Source organism: Bubalus kerabau, chromosome 23 (genome assembly GCF_029407905.1).
Source record: "Bubalus kerabau isolate K-KA32 ecotype Philippines breed swamp buffalo chromosome 23, PCC_UOA_SB_1v2, whole genome shotgun sequence".
In the NCBI taxonomy this organism is placed as follows: domain Eukaryota; kingdom Metazoa; phylum Chordata; class Mammalia; order Artiodactyla; family Bovidae; genus Bubalus; species Bubalus kerabau.
In genome coordinates this window covers 12205729-12224066 of record NC_073646.1, presented here as the reverse complement: position 1 = coordinate 12224066, position 18338 = coordinate 12205729, and the positions used below count along the sequence as shown (strand labels likewise).

At 49.4% G+C, this 18338-nt stretch overlaps 1 protein-coding gene across 9 annotated transcripts in view; it reads right to left on the bottom strand.

Annotated features, from left to right (window-relative positions):
* The window catches only part of SNX29 (sorting nexin 29), a 587227-nt gene that overhangs the window by 44412 nt on the left and 524477 nt on the right, over nt 1–18338 (bottom strand). Inside the window, exon 21 of one of the 9 annotated variants that reach the window (XM_055561372.1) lies at nt 1827–2320. The exons of the other annotated variants lie outside the window; for them this stretch is intronic. Within the exon in view, the coding sequence (XP_055417347.1) occupies nt 2317–2320 (4 nt within the window). The 3' untranslated portion in view covers nt 1827–2316. Of the gene's footprint in view, nt 1–1826; nt 2321–18338 lie in introns of those variants that run through there. 9 annotated transcript variants of the gene reach the window in all.

Below are 18338 nucleotides of genomic sequence, written 5' to 3'. Positions count from 1 at the left end.
GCTTTGGAATCTCAGCTCTGCCGTTTACCAGTGGTGTGACCCACAGCAAATGACTCCACCCCTCTGGGCTTGGAGATGACTTCCTGCCCCTATGAAAAGGATAAGTGAAAATAATTCAGAACAGCTCTCTCAGGGGCTATAGGGAGAAATAAGTGGGATGTCCCATAAACCCTCTAATCCCAGGGTGTGACAGAGAATAAGGAATGACAACTGATTAATAAATACCTGCTGGACAAATGAGCCATTTAATGGAATATCCTAGGAGAACGTACAGTCCCCATACAGTCCTCACATAAACATTCCTGCTCCTGCTAAGTCGCTTCAGTCGTGTCCGACTCTGTGAGACCCCATAGACGACGGCCGCCCACCAGGCTCCCCCGTCCCTGGGATTCTCCAGGCAAGAACACTGGAGTGGGTTGCCATTTCCTTCTCCAATGCAAGAAAGTGAAAAGTGAAAGTGAAGTCACTCAGTCGTGTCCGACCCTCAGCGACCCCATGAACTGCAGCCTTCCAGGCTCCTCCATCCATGGGATTTTCCAGGCAAGAGTACTGGAGTGGGGTGCCACTGCCTTCTCCACATTCCTAGAGGCCCCAAGAAGGGACTTGCCTCTTCAGAAGAAGACTTCCCTGGTGGTTGAGGTGCTTAAGACTTCACCTTCCAATGCAGAGGGCATGGGTTTGATCCCTGGTTGGGGAGCTAAAATCTCACAAGCTGACCAGCCAAAACACCAAAACATAAAACAGAAGTGATACTGTAACAAATGCAATCAAGACTTTAAAAAAAAATGTTCCCACATTAAAAAAAAAAAGACAAGGTCTAGAAAGGAAATTTAGAGTCTCCGCAGATGTGAGCCATCAGGTTTCAGCAGACAGGCCCCAAGGCCCCTCCCAACATCAGCTCCCCTGTCCAACACTCTTGATGTTTGCTGCCTGATGACCGCAGGGTTGGCCTCCCCCAACCTTGCCTGAGCATCCGGGACACCCATCCTTGGAGGCCGCAAGGCCGTTCTCGGGAACAGTCCTAAGGTTGTGTTTACCCATGACAGTGAACTGTGCCCTGGGTGTTAAGGAACCAGGGTGTCGTGGCTCCCGATCAATGCACACACCTCCCTCTCTGTTCTGCTGTGTGTTCTTCTAAACAACAAAGCTGAGGACCATGGACTTATTCGCAGCAACAGCCTTCAGCAATCAAAACTGCTGAAAGACCTTTGCCCCTGCTGACGTGAGCAACAGGAAGCACTCCTGTGGCTTCGGGACGTGACAACTCAGAGCTGGGTCTGCCATCCAGGGCCTCTGCAGTTGTGGGGTGACCCTGGCTGAGTCCCTCCCCTTCTATCCTGCACCCCCCTCACCAGATCTGTTCCTCATCCACAAGAGGGCATGGCAATCTACCTCTGTGACCTGGGGCGAAGGGCCACGAGGGTTCCTGTTAGTGTGATAAGACCTCTCAGCCTAGACACATTAATAATTTTTAAAGTGCGCTCAGTCCTGTCCAACTCTTTTGACCCCATGGACTGTAGTCTGCCAGGCTCTTCTATCCACAGGATTTCCCAGACAAAACCACTCTCCTTCAAATATAGAATGTGACTCACACCTTGCAGATGCTGCTTCTTCAGGACCCGCCTCGAGAGGGTCCATAATAGCATGTAGGTGCCTGGGGGCCACCTTTCATCAGAGAAAGAAAAATCTCCTTGAAAATGAAGCCAACAGAGTCCTGCTGACATTATATGAACCTCCGGACCCAGCCACTTAAGTCATCGCTATCCTCGGGCTTTATAGTTAGGTGAGCTAACAGTATTTTTTTTTCAGTTTAAGATAATTCAAAGCAGGTTTCTGAAATTTTATAAACCAGAGTCCCTCGTGACACATACCATGCTTCTGGGACCTTTAGAGACTCAGGCGTTTAGCATGCTGAGGGCCTATCGTGGATCTAGATACCTTGTTCAGTTGCTCAGTCGTGTCCAACTCTTTGAGACCCCACGGACTGCAGCCCGCCAGGCTCATTTGCCCATGGGATTTCCCAGGCAAGAATACTGGAGTGGGTTCCCATACGATGTGCCTTTACCTCATTCTCCCACTTCACTGATAATTTATTTTTGTAAAAAGCAGTGAGAGTATAGCATTTCCAGCAATGAATGACCTTAGAGTCAGAGATCAGGGGTCAATACCCACCTGGGAGCAAAGTCCACATTTCCAACGCTTCACCTTCAAAGCATACACACTGAGGAGTTAAACTCAGCTTCAGTGTCAGCTCTGAAACCTGCCAAGCTGTGTGATCTTCGGCAAGTCCTTCAGTCACTCTAGGCCTCAACTTCTTCATCTACAAGGTGGGAATAAGGATGGGTCTCACTTCTCAGAACTGCAGGTGAAATGAGATCCTGCCGGTAAAATGTGTAACCCAAGGCCTGACACAGGGCAGGAGCACCGGCGAAGGTGGGTAAAACAGAAATGGTGGCTCCTTTTAGGGACACTCTGGGAGGAGACCGCATTGCAGGATTTGAGAAGACTAGGGATTAGGTCTATCTCTGCTATACTAATTTGAAAAAAGAAGGAAAAAAAAAGAAAAAGTAAAGAATACGAGAGAGAAGCAGTGCTCCACCCTTCTGGATGTATCAGACAAGTCTCCTTAAATGGATCACACATCCCACCTGGGGAGGTCCCTGCTGCGGGGAGTCAACGGAAAGGAGCTTTGGGTTCATTACAATAAACATTCGCTTAAGCTCCACAGCACAGATCAAAGGGGAGGGAGGTTCCTGACCTCTGGATGGTTACACTGGAGGGGGTGAGAGACACGTCCACACAGGTCAGCACGAGGCCTGGCGGCCTCGGTGGAGGAAAGCACCCCTGCCTGATGAGCTGGTACTGACATGGAGCAGGACCCTATGGCCCTTGCCTCTCCCACCCCCACACCACGCCCTCTGCTGGCCTTCTGCCTGTGGAAAACTTTAACCAAAGGATAAGTTTAATCAGAGAAGTGAGAACTGCTGAAACAAAAACAGTCCAAGGAGACTAAATAATAATAATGTAATCATTAAGCATAGCCAAGGACCTTTAGTTCTTTCTCAAGATAGGCTATAGATAATGTTCTGAGCCATATCCTGTGAGCTGTTCTATAGATACAGGAACACCAGGTGGAGAAGTTAACGACACGGTGACCAGACTGTACCCAGGACGTGAGCTGCCACGATTCCGAGAACTGACCACAAAGAAATGGGCACAAGTGCACCCTGGAACTGAAGATACACTGGACCTAAAACATCCAAGATGATGCTTGTCAGACCACTGATGACCAGTTGAGGATGACAGTTAGGGATGACTCTGCTGTTTCTGCATGAGGCCCCCACCCACTCTCTCTATAAAATGCCTTCACCCCCTGCCTGCCATGTGTGGGGTGGCGGGGAGTCAGCCTTTGGACAGATGTCCACCACCACCCCCCCACAGTGGCCAGCACCTGAAGGAAAGCAAACTTTCCTTTCCACCAACCTGGCCTGTTTACTGGCTTTTGAGCGGCGAGCAGCCGGACCCTCACACACTCCTTTCAGTAACAGTACCAGCGTGTCAAGTCAGCTAAAGAAAGACTTGATGGGGTCAGACAGAGATGTGGCCAGGGTCTGGACTTGTGGGAGAGGCTGGGCTGTGGCAAGAACCTGGGCAGTCCCTATTAGGGCAGGGCTATTAAAAACGGCAGGACAGAGTGGTTACGACCCAGGACCCTGGAGTCACACACATCTGAGTCTGAGATGTTGTCCTCCTCACTCGCTATGGATGGATCCTTTGGCAAATTCATTAGCTTCCCAGAGCCTCAGTTTCTTCATCTGTAAAATGAGCCTAAACATGGTACCTGCTCTCAAAGGGAATACTATAAACATCAAGTAAGATAATTCTAGCAGATGGAGATACTAATAATTCTGGCAGGCAGAAAGTGCTCAATACATCCTGCCCATCACAATTACCAGGAATATTCCCCAGCACTGAGCATTCACTCCCTGACATAACACATGTTTATACAGAACACTCTTTTTTGGCATACACAACTGGTCCATGATTCTTTGGTGTAGAAAATACAGAAGAAGGCATCCAGATCTGGGGAATAGGGTAAGCCCCATTCCACTCTGGGCCTCCCACCAAATGCAGCTATAAAACCTGGAGAGAATGCATGAAGGGAGCTATCCATGGATCCTGAAAAGTCAATAATAGCAGGTGGACTGGGGAAGATGACTATTGAACCTCAGGCGAGCTCACAATTTTAACTATCTTTTAGCCTGGACCCAAGGCAGCTGGACACCTGCGTGTGGACGCAGAGGGCTCCGGGCCAGCCTCTGGTTCTATTCAGAGGCAGGAGAGGGGCTTCCTAATGGTCAGGAAGAGTTGGGTAGGGGGCTCCTGTGTTTCTTTTCTCTCCTTCCTCTGGTTCTCACGCCTCAGTCTGGTCCTGAAGCACCCAAAACTCTGAGGGAGGGTGTGGAAAGGTGAATAATGGCTCCCTAGAGATGCCCTGGGACCTCCCTGGTGGCTCAGATGGTAAAGCATCTGCCAACAGTGCAGATGGCCCAGGTTCCATCTCTAGGTGGGGAAGATCCCCTGGAGAAGGAAATGGCAACCCACTCCAGTATTCTTGCCTGGAGAATTCCGTGGACAGAAGAGCCTGGCAGGCTACAGTCCATACCATCCATGGGGTTGCAAAGAGTTGGACACCACTGAGCGACTTTCACTTTCAAAGATGCCCTGTCTCACTCCCTGTTACTTTATGAGACAGAAGGGTCTTCGCAGATGTGGTTAGTTTAAGGCTTTGAGATGAGGAGGTGATCCTGGATGATTCGGGTGGGTCCAGTGTGATCGTAAGGTTCTTGTAAGGAGACAGGGGATCAGAGTCACAGAGTAGCTGATGCAGTAGAGGCTGAAGGGGCCACGGCATTGGCAGCTTCTAGAAGCTGGAAAATGCGAGCAAGCAGATTCTGCCCAAGAGCCTCCAGAAGAAACCAGCCCTGCTGAGGTCTCAACTTCAGTCCTGTGAGACTGAGTGTGGACTTGTGACCCCCAGAACTCAAAGGCATTACAGTCGTGTTGTCTTAAGTCACTGAGTTTGTGGGAGGTTTGTTACAGTGGGTGTCGGAAACTGATATGGGGGAAATACTCTTCAAATCAAAGAGCTTTGGCCCCACAAGGGCAGGACAAACCCTTGCTGCTTTTTATCTCTGTGTCCCCCTGTACTTGGTCTTGGACATGGACGTAGTTATGGAAGGTATGTGAATCTCAATCCAATCCTCACACCTTATACAAAAGTTAACTCGAAATGAATCACTGACCTAAACATCAAATTATAAATTTTTAAGCAGAAATTCTAGGGGAAAGTCTGCAAGGAGATGAAACCAGTCAATCTTAAAGGAAACCAACCCTGAATATTCAACGGAAGGACTGATGCTGAGGCTGAAGCTCCAATACTTTGGCCATCTGATGAGAAGAAATGACTCATTGGAAAAGACTCTGATGCTTGGAAAGATTGAAAGCAAAAGGAGAAGGGGGCGGCAGAAGATGAGACGGTTAGATAGCATCACTGACTCAATGGACATGAATTTGAGCAAATTCTGGGAGTTAATAAAGGACAGAGGAGCCTGGTGTGCTGCAGTCCACGGGGTCCCAAAGTGTCAGACACGACTCAGCGATGGAACAACAACAACAAAAGATATAAAGCACAATGCAGGGAATATAACCAACATTTTATAATAACTTTAACTGGAGTATAATCTATAAAAAGCAAATCACTATGTTGTATACTTGAATATAGAACAACATTATAGTACATAAGTCAACGACATTTTTATGAAACTCAATAGTAAAACAACAAACAACCAAATTTTCTAAAATGCGCATAAGACTTGAGTAGCTACTTCCTCAAAGAGGACACAGTGAAGAAAAGTAGGCACATAAAGAGATGCTTCATAGTATTAGCTACCAAGGGAATGCCAATGGAGACCATGACCAGACACCGCAGGGCATCCTATCACACAGCTGTGGCACCACCAAGCAATGAGGAGGGTGCAGAGCATCTGCCACTCTCACACTGCTTGTGGGACTGCACGACGGCACAGCAATTCCGAGACACGGTTTTACACTTAACCCACGACCCAGCCACCCTCTTCTTAGGTATTACCCTAGAAATGAAAACTTCAGTTCACATAAAAAGCTGCTCATGAATGGTTATATGTGCTCCATTCAAAAGTTGTTCACAAATGTCTTTTGTGAACAGATAAACTGTGGAAATTCGTGTGATGGAACACTCCTCAACAATAAAAAGGAACAGACAACCGATACACCTGCCAGCTGGGTGAACTTCAAAGGAGCTGTGCCAAGTGAGAGAATCCATCTCGAGAGCTTAGACGCTATATAATTCCATTTAGATGGCGGTCTTGGAAAGAAAACTGCAGTGATAAGAACAAGCAGTGGTGGCCAGGGCTCAGGGATGGGGGAGCGCGTGACCACAAGGGAGTAGCACGTGACAGCTCTGGGGGGTGATAGGACTGTTCCTTATCCTGATTGCGATGAGGCTCTCAAATCTATACATGTGGTAACATTCATAGAGCTGAGCGCACACATGCACAAAGTCAACTTTATGCTGCTTTTTGTTTTTGACCCTGCCATGTGGCTTGCGGGATCTTAGTTCCCCAACCAGGGATCGAACCCAGGTCCCAGCAGGGAAAGCATCGTGTCCGAACCACTGGACCACAGGGACTTCCCTGCATGCTGATTTTAAAAAGAAGTTGATTTTTTTTTTTTTTTTTTAAGTCAAGGCAAGCGGGACTGTGGTCAATATATGCAGGGTATGAACTGGCCCCTTCCCAGAATGCAGCGGGATGACCCCTCTCTGAGACCTATTGTTGATTACTGGGCACTTGGGGCTCTGATCACTGGGCTTCCGTCCACCTTCCTACTGGTGAAATATTATCCAGTGTAGAACTTTACAGCTGTGCCTCCCCCACGCCCTTTCACTTTCTACCTAGGATAAGTTGCACAAATGGCCCCAGTTATTCACTCCCTCTGTGACTTTGCAGAGTCCTCTGGCTCTGACTCTTGTTCTCCACTGTGGTCCAGAGCATGCCTTGCCCAACATGGGGTGTTAGCAAATATGGCACAGTCAGAGCTTGGTAGGTGCTGCAGTAATCGGGTTTTCCCCATTCTCACTCTGCCATACATACCCAGGCTGGCCTGCTGGTCCCAGCAGCCCCGTTACTCCCAGTCAAGGCCATTCCTGGGCCAGCTGACAGTCAGCTGGCATAGAAGCAAATGTAGCCAAGATCAGCAGAACTTCCATGCCCATCACCTAATATGTGAGCAATATGTTGTTATTATTGTTTGCCACAACCAAGGTGTCAAGGTTGTTTATTACACAGCATTAACGTGGCAGTAAATAACTGATACATCACCCAATTAAGCAGCCATTCTCAGTTACCACTCAGAGAGAACATTTAAAAAGAGCAGGGGGAAATGCAGAAAGCTGTGAAATTGTTTTACCCACGGAGAAAAAAGCTGCCACGGAGATTGATTATAATGTAGTGGAACAGAATAATCCCATCTGCAAAGAGCACCCGACTTCTTGCATGCTGTGGTCTTATCCCCCAATATTAGAGAACTTCTATTACTACTCTTATTATTGTTTTTTACTAACACCAAGTTGGATAGAGGTTATTGTGTCCAAAGTAACTTAATCTGCTTCCCTTGCTCCAAACTGAATTTTCAGATGCTCCAATATTTAAAAATAAAAGACATGAAATAGGGCAAGCAATTGTAATAATCTCGAAGCCGCCAACTCAAATCATTTCGAGACTGAAGTGAGAGTCTGAACATAGAAGTGAAATGTGACTACAGCAGAAATAGCTCCCCTTGGAGAAGTTCCCAGTAGGTGAATTTCATGTAATCCTCTTAGCAAGCCAGCAAGGTCTGTGCTACTGGCCCATTTTACAGCTGGGGACACTGAGGCACAGAGAGGCCAAGGCTGCTGGGTAGTGCGGTTGACACTGAACCCGGGTCTCTGACTCAAAGTCTTGCTTTTTCAGTTAGACACCAAGCTGCCGTTTTAATGTTGTAAGAAACTAATAACAGAGCTTCAGCCTATCTGCTCATGTGATCTATCCATCACAGTGAAGAGTTACTGGGGTGAATAGGTCTGATATTTTAGGGGCACCTGGCACTTTGCTGCCTGGACACTGGGCTCAGCAATGTAGGGCTTGGCCATGGGGTTGCCATCTTGATGCTAACATGATCACAGAGCGTCAGCCTCCCAGATTAACTTGACTGGGAGTTAATTAACTTGAAAGGGAGTGACCATGGCTGGGAGAGTTGCAGAGAAATCTATACTGTCTCCCACACATCCTCAACAAGTGCGCTTGCTGTGTGCTCCTCAGGCCATCATGCCTGGCAAATACCGTAGCTCCAAGGTCTGCCCTGATTCTGAGAAGCCAGAAAGGAGTTGTGTATCCTCCAGCTAACGGAACCAATTGTTTTACCCCACAGCCACAGCTCACCCAGTAAATGCTTAGGATGAGCCTGGTCTAAGTGCTCCAGCGCTGCTGAAGCTCTGAACCAGCCTTCTGAAGGGCGGCGGGGCGGAGCCTAGTCGGAATCCCATTTTTCAGATGGGGATGTTGAGGCATAACGTCCTTAAAGGGTCTGATCTGAAATCACTGAGCTAGTAAATGGGATGGCCTCGAGTGGAACCAGGGTCTGCATGACTGTAGCTCTTTCTCTTAACAACAAAGTTAGCTCGTACCTTCAATGCAAAAGTCATAAAACACGCCGCATCCCAAACTCTGACAGAATGGCTTGCTTCCTATTGCATTAATAATTTCTCAACCTGCCTTCCCAGAAGAGGCTAGCTAGAAAAACATCCAAAACTCTGTCACAGCAAGTTCTCATGTGTGAAAAAGAAAAATAAAAACAAGGCACCCTGTTCTCGCTCAGCAGCCTGTGACCCGCTTTATCTTCTGAGTGATGCTTGCCTAGCCAGCAGATGGTGTGTTCAAAGGAGAGTTCCCAGGGCCCAAGCAGGACTTCGGTTTACCCTTCTGGCCCAGTTAAAACATCCTGGGTGTATTAGATTGATGAACAAGAAAGGGCTGAGGCTTATGAGCAAACCGGTTGAGGAAGGGATGGGAGGGGTGTGAAGTGCTTGAGGAGCGGGTATCTAAGACCGCTTTTTGCAACTGGGTCAAAGCCCTCATGAGTTCCGAACCCTCAGCCCCATTTTCCCTTTCTTTCCACAACATTTACTTTGGGAGCTAACCCCAAAGAGGCAGAGATGGGTAGGACCTTGGACAGCACCAAGCAGCGGCCCTAGAACAGATATGCACGGCAAGAAGCTACGGTGCAGAAAGGTTTGAAGCAGTGGCCCGAACCCATGCCAGAGAACCCCCCACCCCCACCTCACCCCACCCCAGAGGAGAGACAAGTGGACAGTGACGAGTGTGACAAAGCCAAGCTTACTTCCTGGGGTGTGGATAACCCACAATTAGCATCCTGAACTTGACAACAGCCCATCAGAAGATACTTAGGGATGCTTTATCACGTTTCTCATTTTGATGGAACCGTGACACAGAGTGGAGACTGTCAAACCACACAAACCCAGCTTACTCTCCTCACTCCACCACCTCCAGCTGTGAGACTATGGCAGGTCCTGTCACTGTCAGAGGCTCAGTTTCCTCATCTGAAAAATGGGAACAATAACCCCAACCTCAGAGGGCAGATGTGAGGACTTAATGAGAGAACAGCTCCTGGCCCATTTCCTGGGGTCTTCTTACCTCTCTCTCAGCCATGGGACCTGAGGGATCTGCAGCTTGCTAAACAAGATTCAATGACAGGGACGTCCCTGGAGGTCCAGGGTGTAAGAATTCACCTGCCAATACAGGGGACACAGGTTTGATCCCTGATCTGGGAAGATCCCACATGCCCAACTACTGAGCCCATGAAACTTGCGTGCTCTAGAGCCTGTGCTCTGTCACAAGAGAAAAACCTGCACAGCACAAGGAAGTCACCCCTGCCTTGCTGCAACTACAGAAAAGTCTACACACACAATGGTGAAGACCCAGTGCAGGCAAAAAACAAAAAAAGACCCAATGACAGACCAGCTTCTTGGGCTGGAGCGGGGCTGATACCTGGGTCAGGTGGCTCTCTGCTGTGGGGCTGTCCTGTGCACTGTAGACTGCTGAGCACCATCCCGGCCTCCCCCCACTAGACTCTAGCCCCCCGCCTCTTACAGGTGTGATAACCAAAAACGTCTCTATCCATTGCCAATTGTCCCCAGGCTTGGGGAGGAAGGCATAATGTCCCTAGTTGAGAACCATGGTGTTAGAGGCAGGAGGAGACACAACAGGAGTTAGATGGCTAAGGGCAGCGAGTGAAAAAAAAAGGAGCCACATAGGCACAAACACAATCATAGTAAAAAGCTTCTCTGCACAAAAGCCCTTCAGGTAAATTGTACCCACGAAGAGAGTATGTTTCTTGAACTTAACAGGTGAGATGACCAGACTTCCTTTACAATCCTAGTAAGTGTTAGTCACTCAGTTGTGTCCGACTCTTTGTAATCCCATGGACTGTAGTCTGCCAGGTTCCTCTGTCCATGAACCTAACACCCTGTCGATAACATATCAACCCTAATAACCTGTGACCAATTCCCTGGAAGGGTAACTGTCCTCCAAGGATCCATGTTCCTCTTGCTAGGAGCAAAACTACATAATTACTGGCCATGTTCTTTTTACAGGTAAATAAGCATGGCCTGTACTTACACAAGGCTTCCCTGGTGGCTCAGAAGGTAAAGCGTCTGTCTGCAATGCAGGAGACCTGGGTTGGATGGCCTGTGGTTATACAAAGGTAAGAAACAAAAGAACCGCCCTGGAGAAGACGTGGGAGGCTCTAGCAGGCACCTTGTCTGGAGGAGCCGAACATGTGGCTGGTCAACAACCCTCTCTGGGAACACGGTACCTTCTTCACCTGGAAGCAGGCAGGCCTGATGGGCTGCTCTTGGAAGCTGAGCCGATGTCTACTGCCTAAGGCCTGTCCCGGTGGGCTCGTCACTCACCAGGCCTCAGTCAGAACTGCAGGGGCCGCTGTGTCCTGAGCATCTGGGGTCAGAGCGACCCTGGCTGTTATCCTATTGTCACTGTCCACTGTGACTGCCTGAGTAGGTCACTGCCTGCTTCTGCCCTGGATTTCTTCAGGTTTTAAACAGATTCGTCTATCGCAGGCCCTTTGGGCTCCAGAAGGCGCGTGAATACAGTGGGCCACATGCAGCCCACAGCTGTTGTGTCTGGACCACAGACAAACAAACTAGCTGCCAGCTAATTTAAGAGTCAGATTTCACATCAAGACGTGGGCGTCTGCCATCTCTTGGAAAGTTCACAGACCACCAACCTGTGGTCTCAGTGATAATCAAGGCTGAGGCGGGCCTGACGCTCTTGAGTTCCACTCCCCACACCTCCCTATTAACACAGCTCACTGGCTTAATTGACGTACAAGACCTGCCTGGACCCTATCGGTATCCGAGGTTGCTGTGGTCATAGTCCAGTTGACAGGGATACACTCGGGGTGTTTGCTCTGTTGATCCCAGATGATGTGAGGTGCAAACCTCCATAAGCAAGATGGTGAAAGATCACAGAAACAAGGGGGCTGGCTCCCACCGGGGCATATCTGTCCCAGTTAGGGCGCCAGTGCTGGTGGTGAACTCCCTCCTCTCCCAATAACCACCTGATTAATAACGGTGGGGTAAGAAGCAGAAGCTAAGAGACAACAACAGACGTGGCAATGGAAAAAAGCCATCTTTGAACTGGGGATGAGACATCAGTGCTTTGCCCCATCAAATCCAAATGCACTCATTTGCTCAGTCCTGCCAATCCCTTTTACGACTCTCTGGACTGTAGCCCTCCAGGCTCCTCTGTCCATGGGGTTTCTCAGGCAGGAATACTGGGGTGGGTTGCCATGCCCTCTTCCAGGGATGTTTCCGACCCAGGGATCGAATCCATGTCTCTTGCATCTCCTGCATCAGCAGGCAGATTCTTTACCACTAGTGCCAACTGGTAATCCCCAAATCCAAATGAAGCACCAGTGTGTCAGAAAAGGAGCCAAAGGTTCTGCGATCCCAGCTGACCTCTATCTGATCAGAGTTATTGAAAGGGATTGCTGCTCAGTTGTGTCCAACTCTTTGTGACCCCATGGACTGTAGCCCACCAGGCTCCTCTGTCGATGGAATTTTCCAGGCAAGAACACTGGAGTGGGTTGCCATTTCCTTCTCCAGGGATCTCCCCAACCCAGGGATTGAATCCAGGTCTCCTTCATTGCAGGTAGATTCTCTAATGTCTGAGTCGCTAGAGAATCCAGGGCCCCAGAGGGTCATGATTTCTGAAATAATGGCCAGACACCGGCCACAAAGCCACCAGGGCTGAATCCCCAGGTGGAGGCTTTGAACTCTGCAAGGGGCTCCACATCAGAATGAACTGCCCCAACCTACGAGACTAGGCCAATAGTCCTCCAGGACCCTGGAAAGCTACCAGTTCCTGAAAGGTCACTGCAGAGAGAGTCTTGCCGGTCAAAGGCACACGTTTCTAAGCAGAGCTGTGGAACTGACCGCCCACTGTGCCCCCCTCAAAACCCCAGGCCACCCAGGCAACTGGGGATCTCATAGGCGCTCCACCCCCGCTGCCCTCGATGCCTTGTTCATGGTGCCCTCCCCTGACACGGGTGGCAGGGACGCCTCCACAGTTGTGCTCTGCCACATGCTCCGTGCTCCTCAGCCAACTTGGCAGCAAGGAAGGACAGCTTGCTATTCTTACTGCTCTGGGACTAGGTGTGAATTTGGCAGCTTGTTCATGCAGAGGAAGCCTTCTTTGGGAAATGCTCTCTCCCCTGGCAACCCTGACCCAGCTTTCTCCAGGTTTCTGCCTCCTGTCTCCTCTGTTCTGCTGGCTCCTGGCCCAATCTGTTGCATTTCCTTCCCTGTCACCTCCTCTTGTTCACCCTATTTCCCTGAGGGCCCTACCCCAGCACCATGACCCCCATTCCCAAGTTCGTGCCCGGAAACTATCTCCCAAGAAGGGCTGCCAAAATCCTGAAAGAGATGAGTCTTAGGGATTGCAGAGTAATTCCTGAGTGTTTTCTTGGAAATTCATCCCCCAAATCACAAGTTATTCTTAAAATAGTCCCAACATTCTTCATACAATTTACTCTTTATTGTGGAACTCTACCATGATCTGCTCAATAAGGAAGAAATAGTAAGTTCAGAGGTAATTCACAAAGAATCATAGCCTAGACCAAATATTCAAATCGGGAAATGCTAGTGAACACTAAGGAGTCCTGTTTGGATAATAATGCAATGTATGAATCTCTTATGAGAGTCCTGTGTCAAAACAGGCAATTTAAGGACATTTTGTGCCTCTGAAACTTATTTCTTGGAATGCCATTCACATCAAGTATGGTGCTGTACAATCCATTAAGTGTCCAACTCTTTGTGACCCCAGGGACTGCACCACGCTTCCCTATCCTTCACTATTTCTCAAGAGTTTGCTCAAACTCACGTCTAATAAGTTGGTGATGGCATCCAATCATCTCATGATCTTTCACCTCTTGCCCTCAATCTTTCCCCAGCATCAGGGTCTTTTCCAATGAGTCAGCTCTTCACATCAAGTGGCCCGAAGTATCACAGCTTCAGCATCAGTCCTTCAAACAAATATTCAGGGTTGATTTCCTTTAGGATTGACCAGTTTGATCTCCCTTTCCAAGGGACTCTCAAGAATCTTCTCCAATACAATTTGAAAGCATCAATTCCTTGGCATTTGGCCTTCTTTGTGGTCCAACTCTCACATCTGTACATGACTACTGGAAAAACCATAGCTTTGACTATATAGACCTCTGTCATTAAAGTGATGTCTCTGCTTTTTAATATGCTATGTAGGTTTGTCATAGCTTTCTTCCGAGGAGTAAGCATCTTTTAATTTTGTGGCTGTAGTCACCATCTGCAGTGATTTTATGCAATAAACTTGTTAGTATTTATTTTATTTGCAAGAATAATTCACTGTTTGCAGTAGGCAGAGCCACAGACACACTACTTATGACACAGCATCAGCTGAAGGCAAGAATGACTACTGAGATCGTGACCCTCTCTCTCCTACAAGCTCCTGTCCTGGTTCCTGGAACCAGTGACCTTGGCCCTCGCTCCTCCTATTCTTGCTTTTGCCTCATTAATGTGGATTCCTTCAACCAGGGATGTTGACTGTTACGCTTTAATTTTCACAGAAGAATCATCATACTTTTTCTTGATGTCCTGTTTCTCTTGAGATCTGGAGAGAGAGATGTTTCCTGAGAAATGCAGGAAGGAACTCACAGCTGATACCAAGTCCAGAGGCTGCCATCCGAGGAGACACTCACCTTCCTCTCTTGCCTTCTGGACCCCACAGAGACCATCTCTAAGCTCAACACCCCACACTCTCATCTACTCCAAAACCAGTTTCTCCTTTGTCCCCTTGATCATCACCCACCCAGATATTTAGCATCAAAATCTTGGCATCATGAAGCAGGGCACCCAAAGCCGGTGTTCTGGGACAACTCCAAGAGATGGGGTGGGGAGGGAGGTGGGAGGGGGTTCAGGATAGGGGGGACACACGTGGACCCGTGGCTGATTCATGTCAATGTATGGCAAAAACCCATCACAACATTGTCAAGTAATTATTCTCCAGTTAAAATAAATTCATTAATTTTAAAAAAATGCAAAAAAAAATTTTGGCATCGTCTGGTGTAGGCCCTCCCACCTTTTCTCTGGGCTCTTATAAAAGCACCCTGCCCTGTCTCCCTAGCACTCACGCCCTATGCCCGGCTGCCAGTAGGATCCTCCTGAAGCACAGACCTGAGCTCAGAGACCTGCAGGGACTCCCTTCCTGGAGACCAACACTGCAACTAGCTCGAGACCTCTAAGCTCCCAGCCCTGCTCCCCAGGGCGTCCTGACCACAAGGGCAGTGCCCTGTTCTCTGCAGTGGAGGACAGGGGGCCTCTGAGCTTTGCAGCTGCATATCTGGGGCGGGGGGAAACACATCTCTCCCTTCATGTCTAACAGAATGGTGCATATCTAACTGGTATGAGTGGTAGCGGTTAGTGATACCTGTCAATATTCAAACATGTGCCTGCCCCCAGAGCCAGAACCACTTCGAAAGATCAGTCCCACAGACCTACCTGCCAAAATGTACATCTACTTGAAACGTTTCTGGCAATACTGTTTGAGGGAGCCAAATCTGGAAACCTCTTAAGCGTTCAGATGGAACGATGGTAAAATAAATTATGAAACAGCCATTGCACTGAGTACTCGGTAGCTTTCAAAGGGAATGAGCCAGCTTTATTAAATTAAAAAGGCAAACTACAGAGGGCTGGTTGGAGCCCGGCTTTGGCTTACATAAGTATCGATGCTTTCTGCAAAGTTACATAAGAAACTTGACAGCGACCGCGGAGGGTGGGGGGCCCAACACACAGCGGAGTGGGGTGTGATGTTTACTTCTCCTTCTTATATCTTTCTGTAGTGCTTCAGGATTTTTTTTTAATACCATGATTTTATCACTTCCTCCAAAACGTCTGCTCCCCAGACTCCTTTTCCCGTGCTCCCTTTCTGCTGGTAAAAAATAGTTACGCACATACAGGGCTTACTATGTGCGAGGTGCCATTCTAAGAGCTCGACATGCACGTGGAACCCTGTTGGCCCCACGAGAGAGTGCTGGGAACATTGCCACTGCACAGAGGAAGACGCTGAGGGCTGGAGAGGCTTCAGTGAGCTGCCGAAGGCCACACGGCCAGTCTGAAGCAGAGTGGGGCTTCAAATGGGACAGTCTGACACCCACCCAGGCACTCTGCAAATTTCCTGGTGAATGAGCTTGGGAAAGAAGGGAAAAAACGCTGCCTTGGAATAACTGCATGACCTGGACACCTACTGACCCTGAGGCCTGGGGCCCTGTCTCAGTCATCTGTGTGGTGATACTCCCCACCAACCTCCTTACCACCCCAGACGCCTGCATGGAGTCATGTAGGTGCTTGTGACCTGAATACAGCGTTGTGCTGTGCTTAGTCGCTCAGTCATGTCCGACTCTTTGCAATCTCTGGGCTGTAGCCCGCCAGGTTCCTCTGTCCGTGGGGATTCTCCAGGCAAGAATACTGGAGTGGGTAGCCATGCCTTCCTCCAGGGGATCTCCCCCATCCAGGGACTGAAGCCAGGTCTCCCGCATTGCAGGTGGATTCTTTACCATCTGAGCCACCAGGGAAGCCACCAGAGAATACAGGGTTATCTGTACGTAATAACACAGAGCATCTGCACACCTGCCTGGTCTGTTAGGACCTCAAGCGTGTCATAATCCTCTTCTTTCAACCCCAAGAGCCAGCCCTCAAATGTATCTGGGGTCCAATCACCTTTCACACGGTTCTTCTCATCACTCTGGTCAAGCCACAACCTCTTCCTGCTTGGACCCTAAAAAAGCCTCCCCCTCTGCCTCCCCTCGCCCCCACCCTGATTCTATTCTCTAATCTATATCCAGAGTGAGGATGCAAAAACATAAAGCAGGTCACGTTGCACTCCTGCCCCAACCCCTTCAGGTTGGAGTAAATCCTGACATCATTATTACGGCCTCCAAGGCCCTGTGTGATCCAACCCTGGTGACCTCTCCAGCCTCGTTCTCCTGCTCTCTGTTCTGGCCACACTGGCCTCATCCGACACACTGGGCTCACTCCTGCCTCAGGGCCTTTGCACTCACTGTTCCCTCTAATTTCCCTCGGAAATTCACAAGGTTGTCCCTCGGAGAGGCCTTCCCTGACCATCTGGTGGAAACACCACCCACGTGACCGGGACTCTCTAGTCTATAACTCTTTGTTAGTTTTCCTCAGAGACCTTCTTGTTTAGCAGCATGTGACATGTTTATTTGTCCATTCTCCATCTCTCTTGACTCCATTAAGGTGGTTTATGCTCTTTTTTTCTGTTTTGTTTGCTATTACCCTCCCCAGTGCCTGTTGAGTCCTTAGCAGGTGGTCAGTAAACACTGAGTGGATGACAGGGCTGTTTACCGAACAGAAGTCCCTTTGATGGGGGTTTTCCGTGTATCAGCTCAGCAGTGTCCCTGCCCTGGAGGTGTTCCAGGCTCCCCCACTTTTCCTGGACTTGTAAAAGCTGCACCATCATCAGCTTTGTGAAGCTGATCTCGCCCCTCTTCACCACCCAACAGAAAGCAGCAGCATGAGTGAAACATAAGGGGCGTGTGGGGGCAGGGGCATCTGACTCAGAGGAGAGTAGCTGTTACCCTCATCATCTTCAGAAAGAGGCATTTGTTCTGAGCTCCGTGGGCAGGAGTCCTGCAGAGGACTGGAGGGCCAGTACCCCGGGGGACTGCACTTTGTCTGCATCCCTCGACACAGCCCCTCCACAGGCCAGCAGATGGAGGTGATGAAGTGGCATTTTGCATATCATCTCTCCAGGCGACAGGGTGGCGGGTTCTCCCTGGGAGAGACCTCCGGGTAATGAGCTTCTGAGGGATGGGGTGTCTTCCTGGGGGAAAGGCCTGGTCCCTAGAGGGAGCGCTGCCATGGGCTCTCAGAGTCCACAGAAAGCCAGAGCCCGGCTGGGGGACACGGTTTCTCCCTGAGCCACTGCGCCTAGATGCGAGATCCCTGTGGGGAAGGAGGGCGGGAAAGGCGGACTTCCGGAACAGCCATGTTATCAGTTAGCGTTTCACGAGCACACAGTATGTACTGGGCACTCAGCGTCCCTGCGGCTCAGGGAAGCGCACTGGACTCTTGCTCTGGCCTGCAACTTGCTCTCACCAGGACCTTAGGCAAACCGGTTAAGTTTCCTGGGACCCAGTTTTTTACCTGTAGGCATGGATAGATGATGGATGGATGGATGGATGGATGGATGGATGGATGAAGAGAGAGACAGAGAAATGTCCGTAGGGTTTTTGTGGGGAGTCTCTCCTGGTCTTTCTCACAAGTCTCGTCATCAGCTGCAGTCGACACAGAGAAGCGGCCGAGTTCCACTCTCACCTACCATCCTGCATTCATACCTCTCCTCCCATTTCACACAAAAGGAACCTAAGACTCAAGAGGCTGCATCCTGGCCCGAGATCACCCTCCTCCTCCATGGCAGAGCTAGTGGGGAACAGCAGTGACGCCCAAATCCCCACGCTCTCCATTTGGACACCGGGGGTCTCAGACTCATCTGCTCATCACAAATCACTCACACGGATATTTCATTTTAAGCATGACCCACATCTCACCAGTCTGCCAGTCTGGCCTCAAGAGTGAGACTTCTTGAAGGGGGTCTTCACTCTTTTCTGGC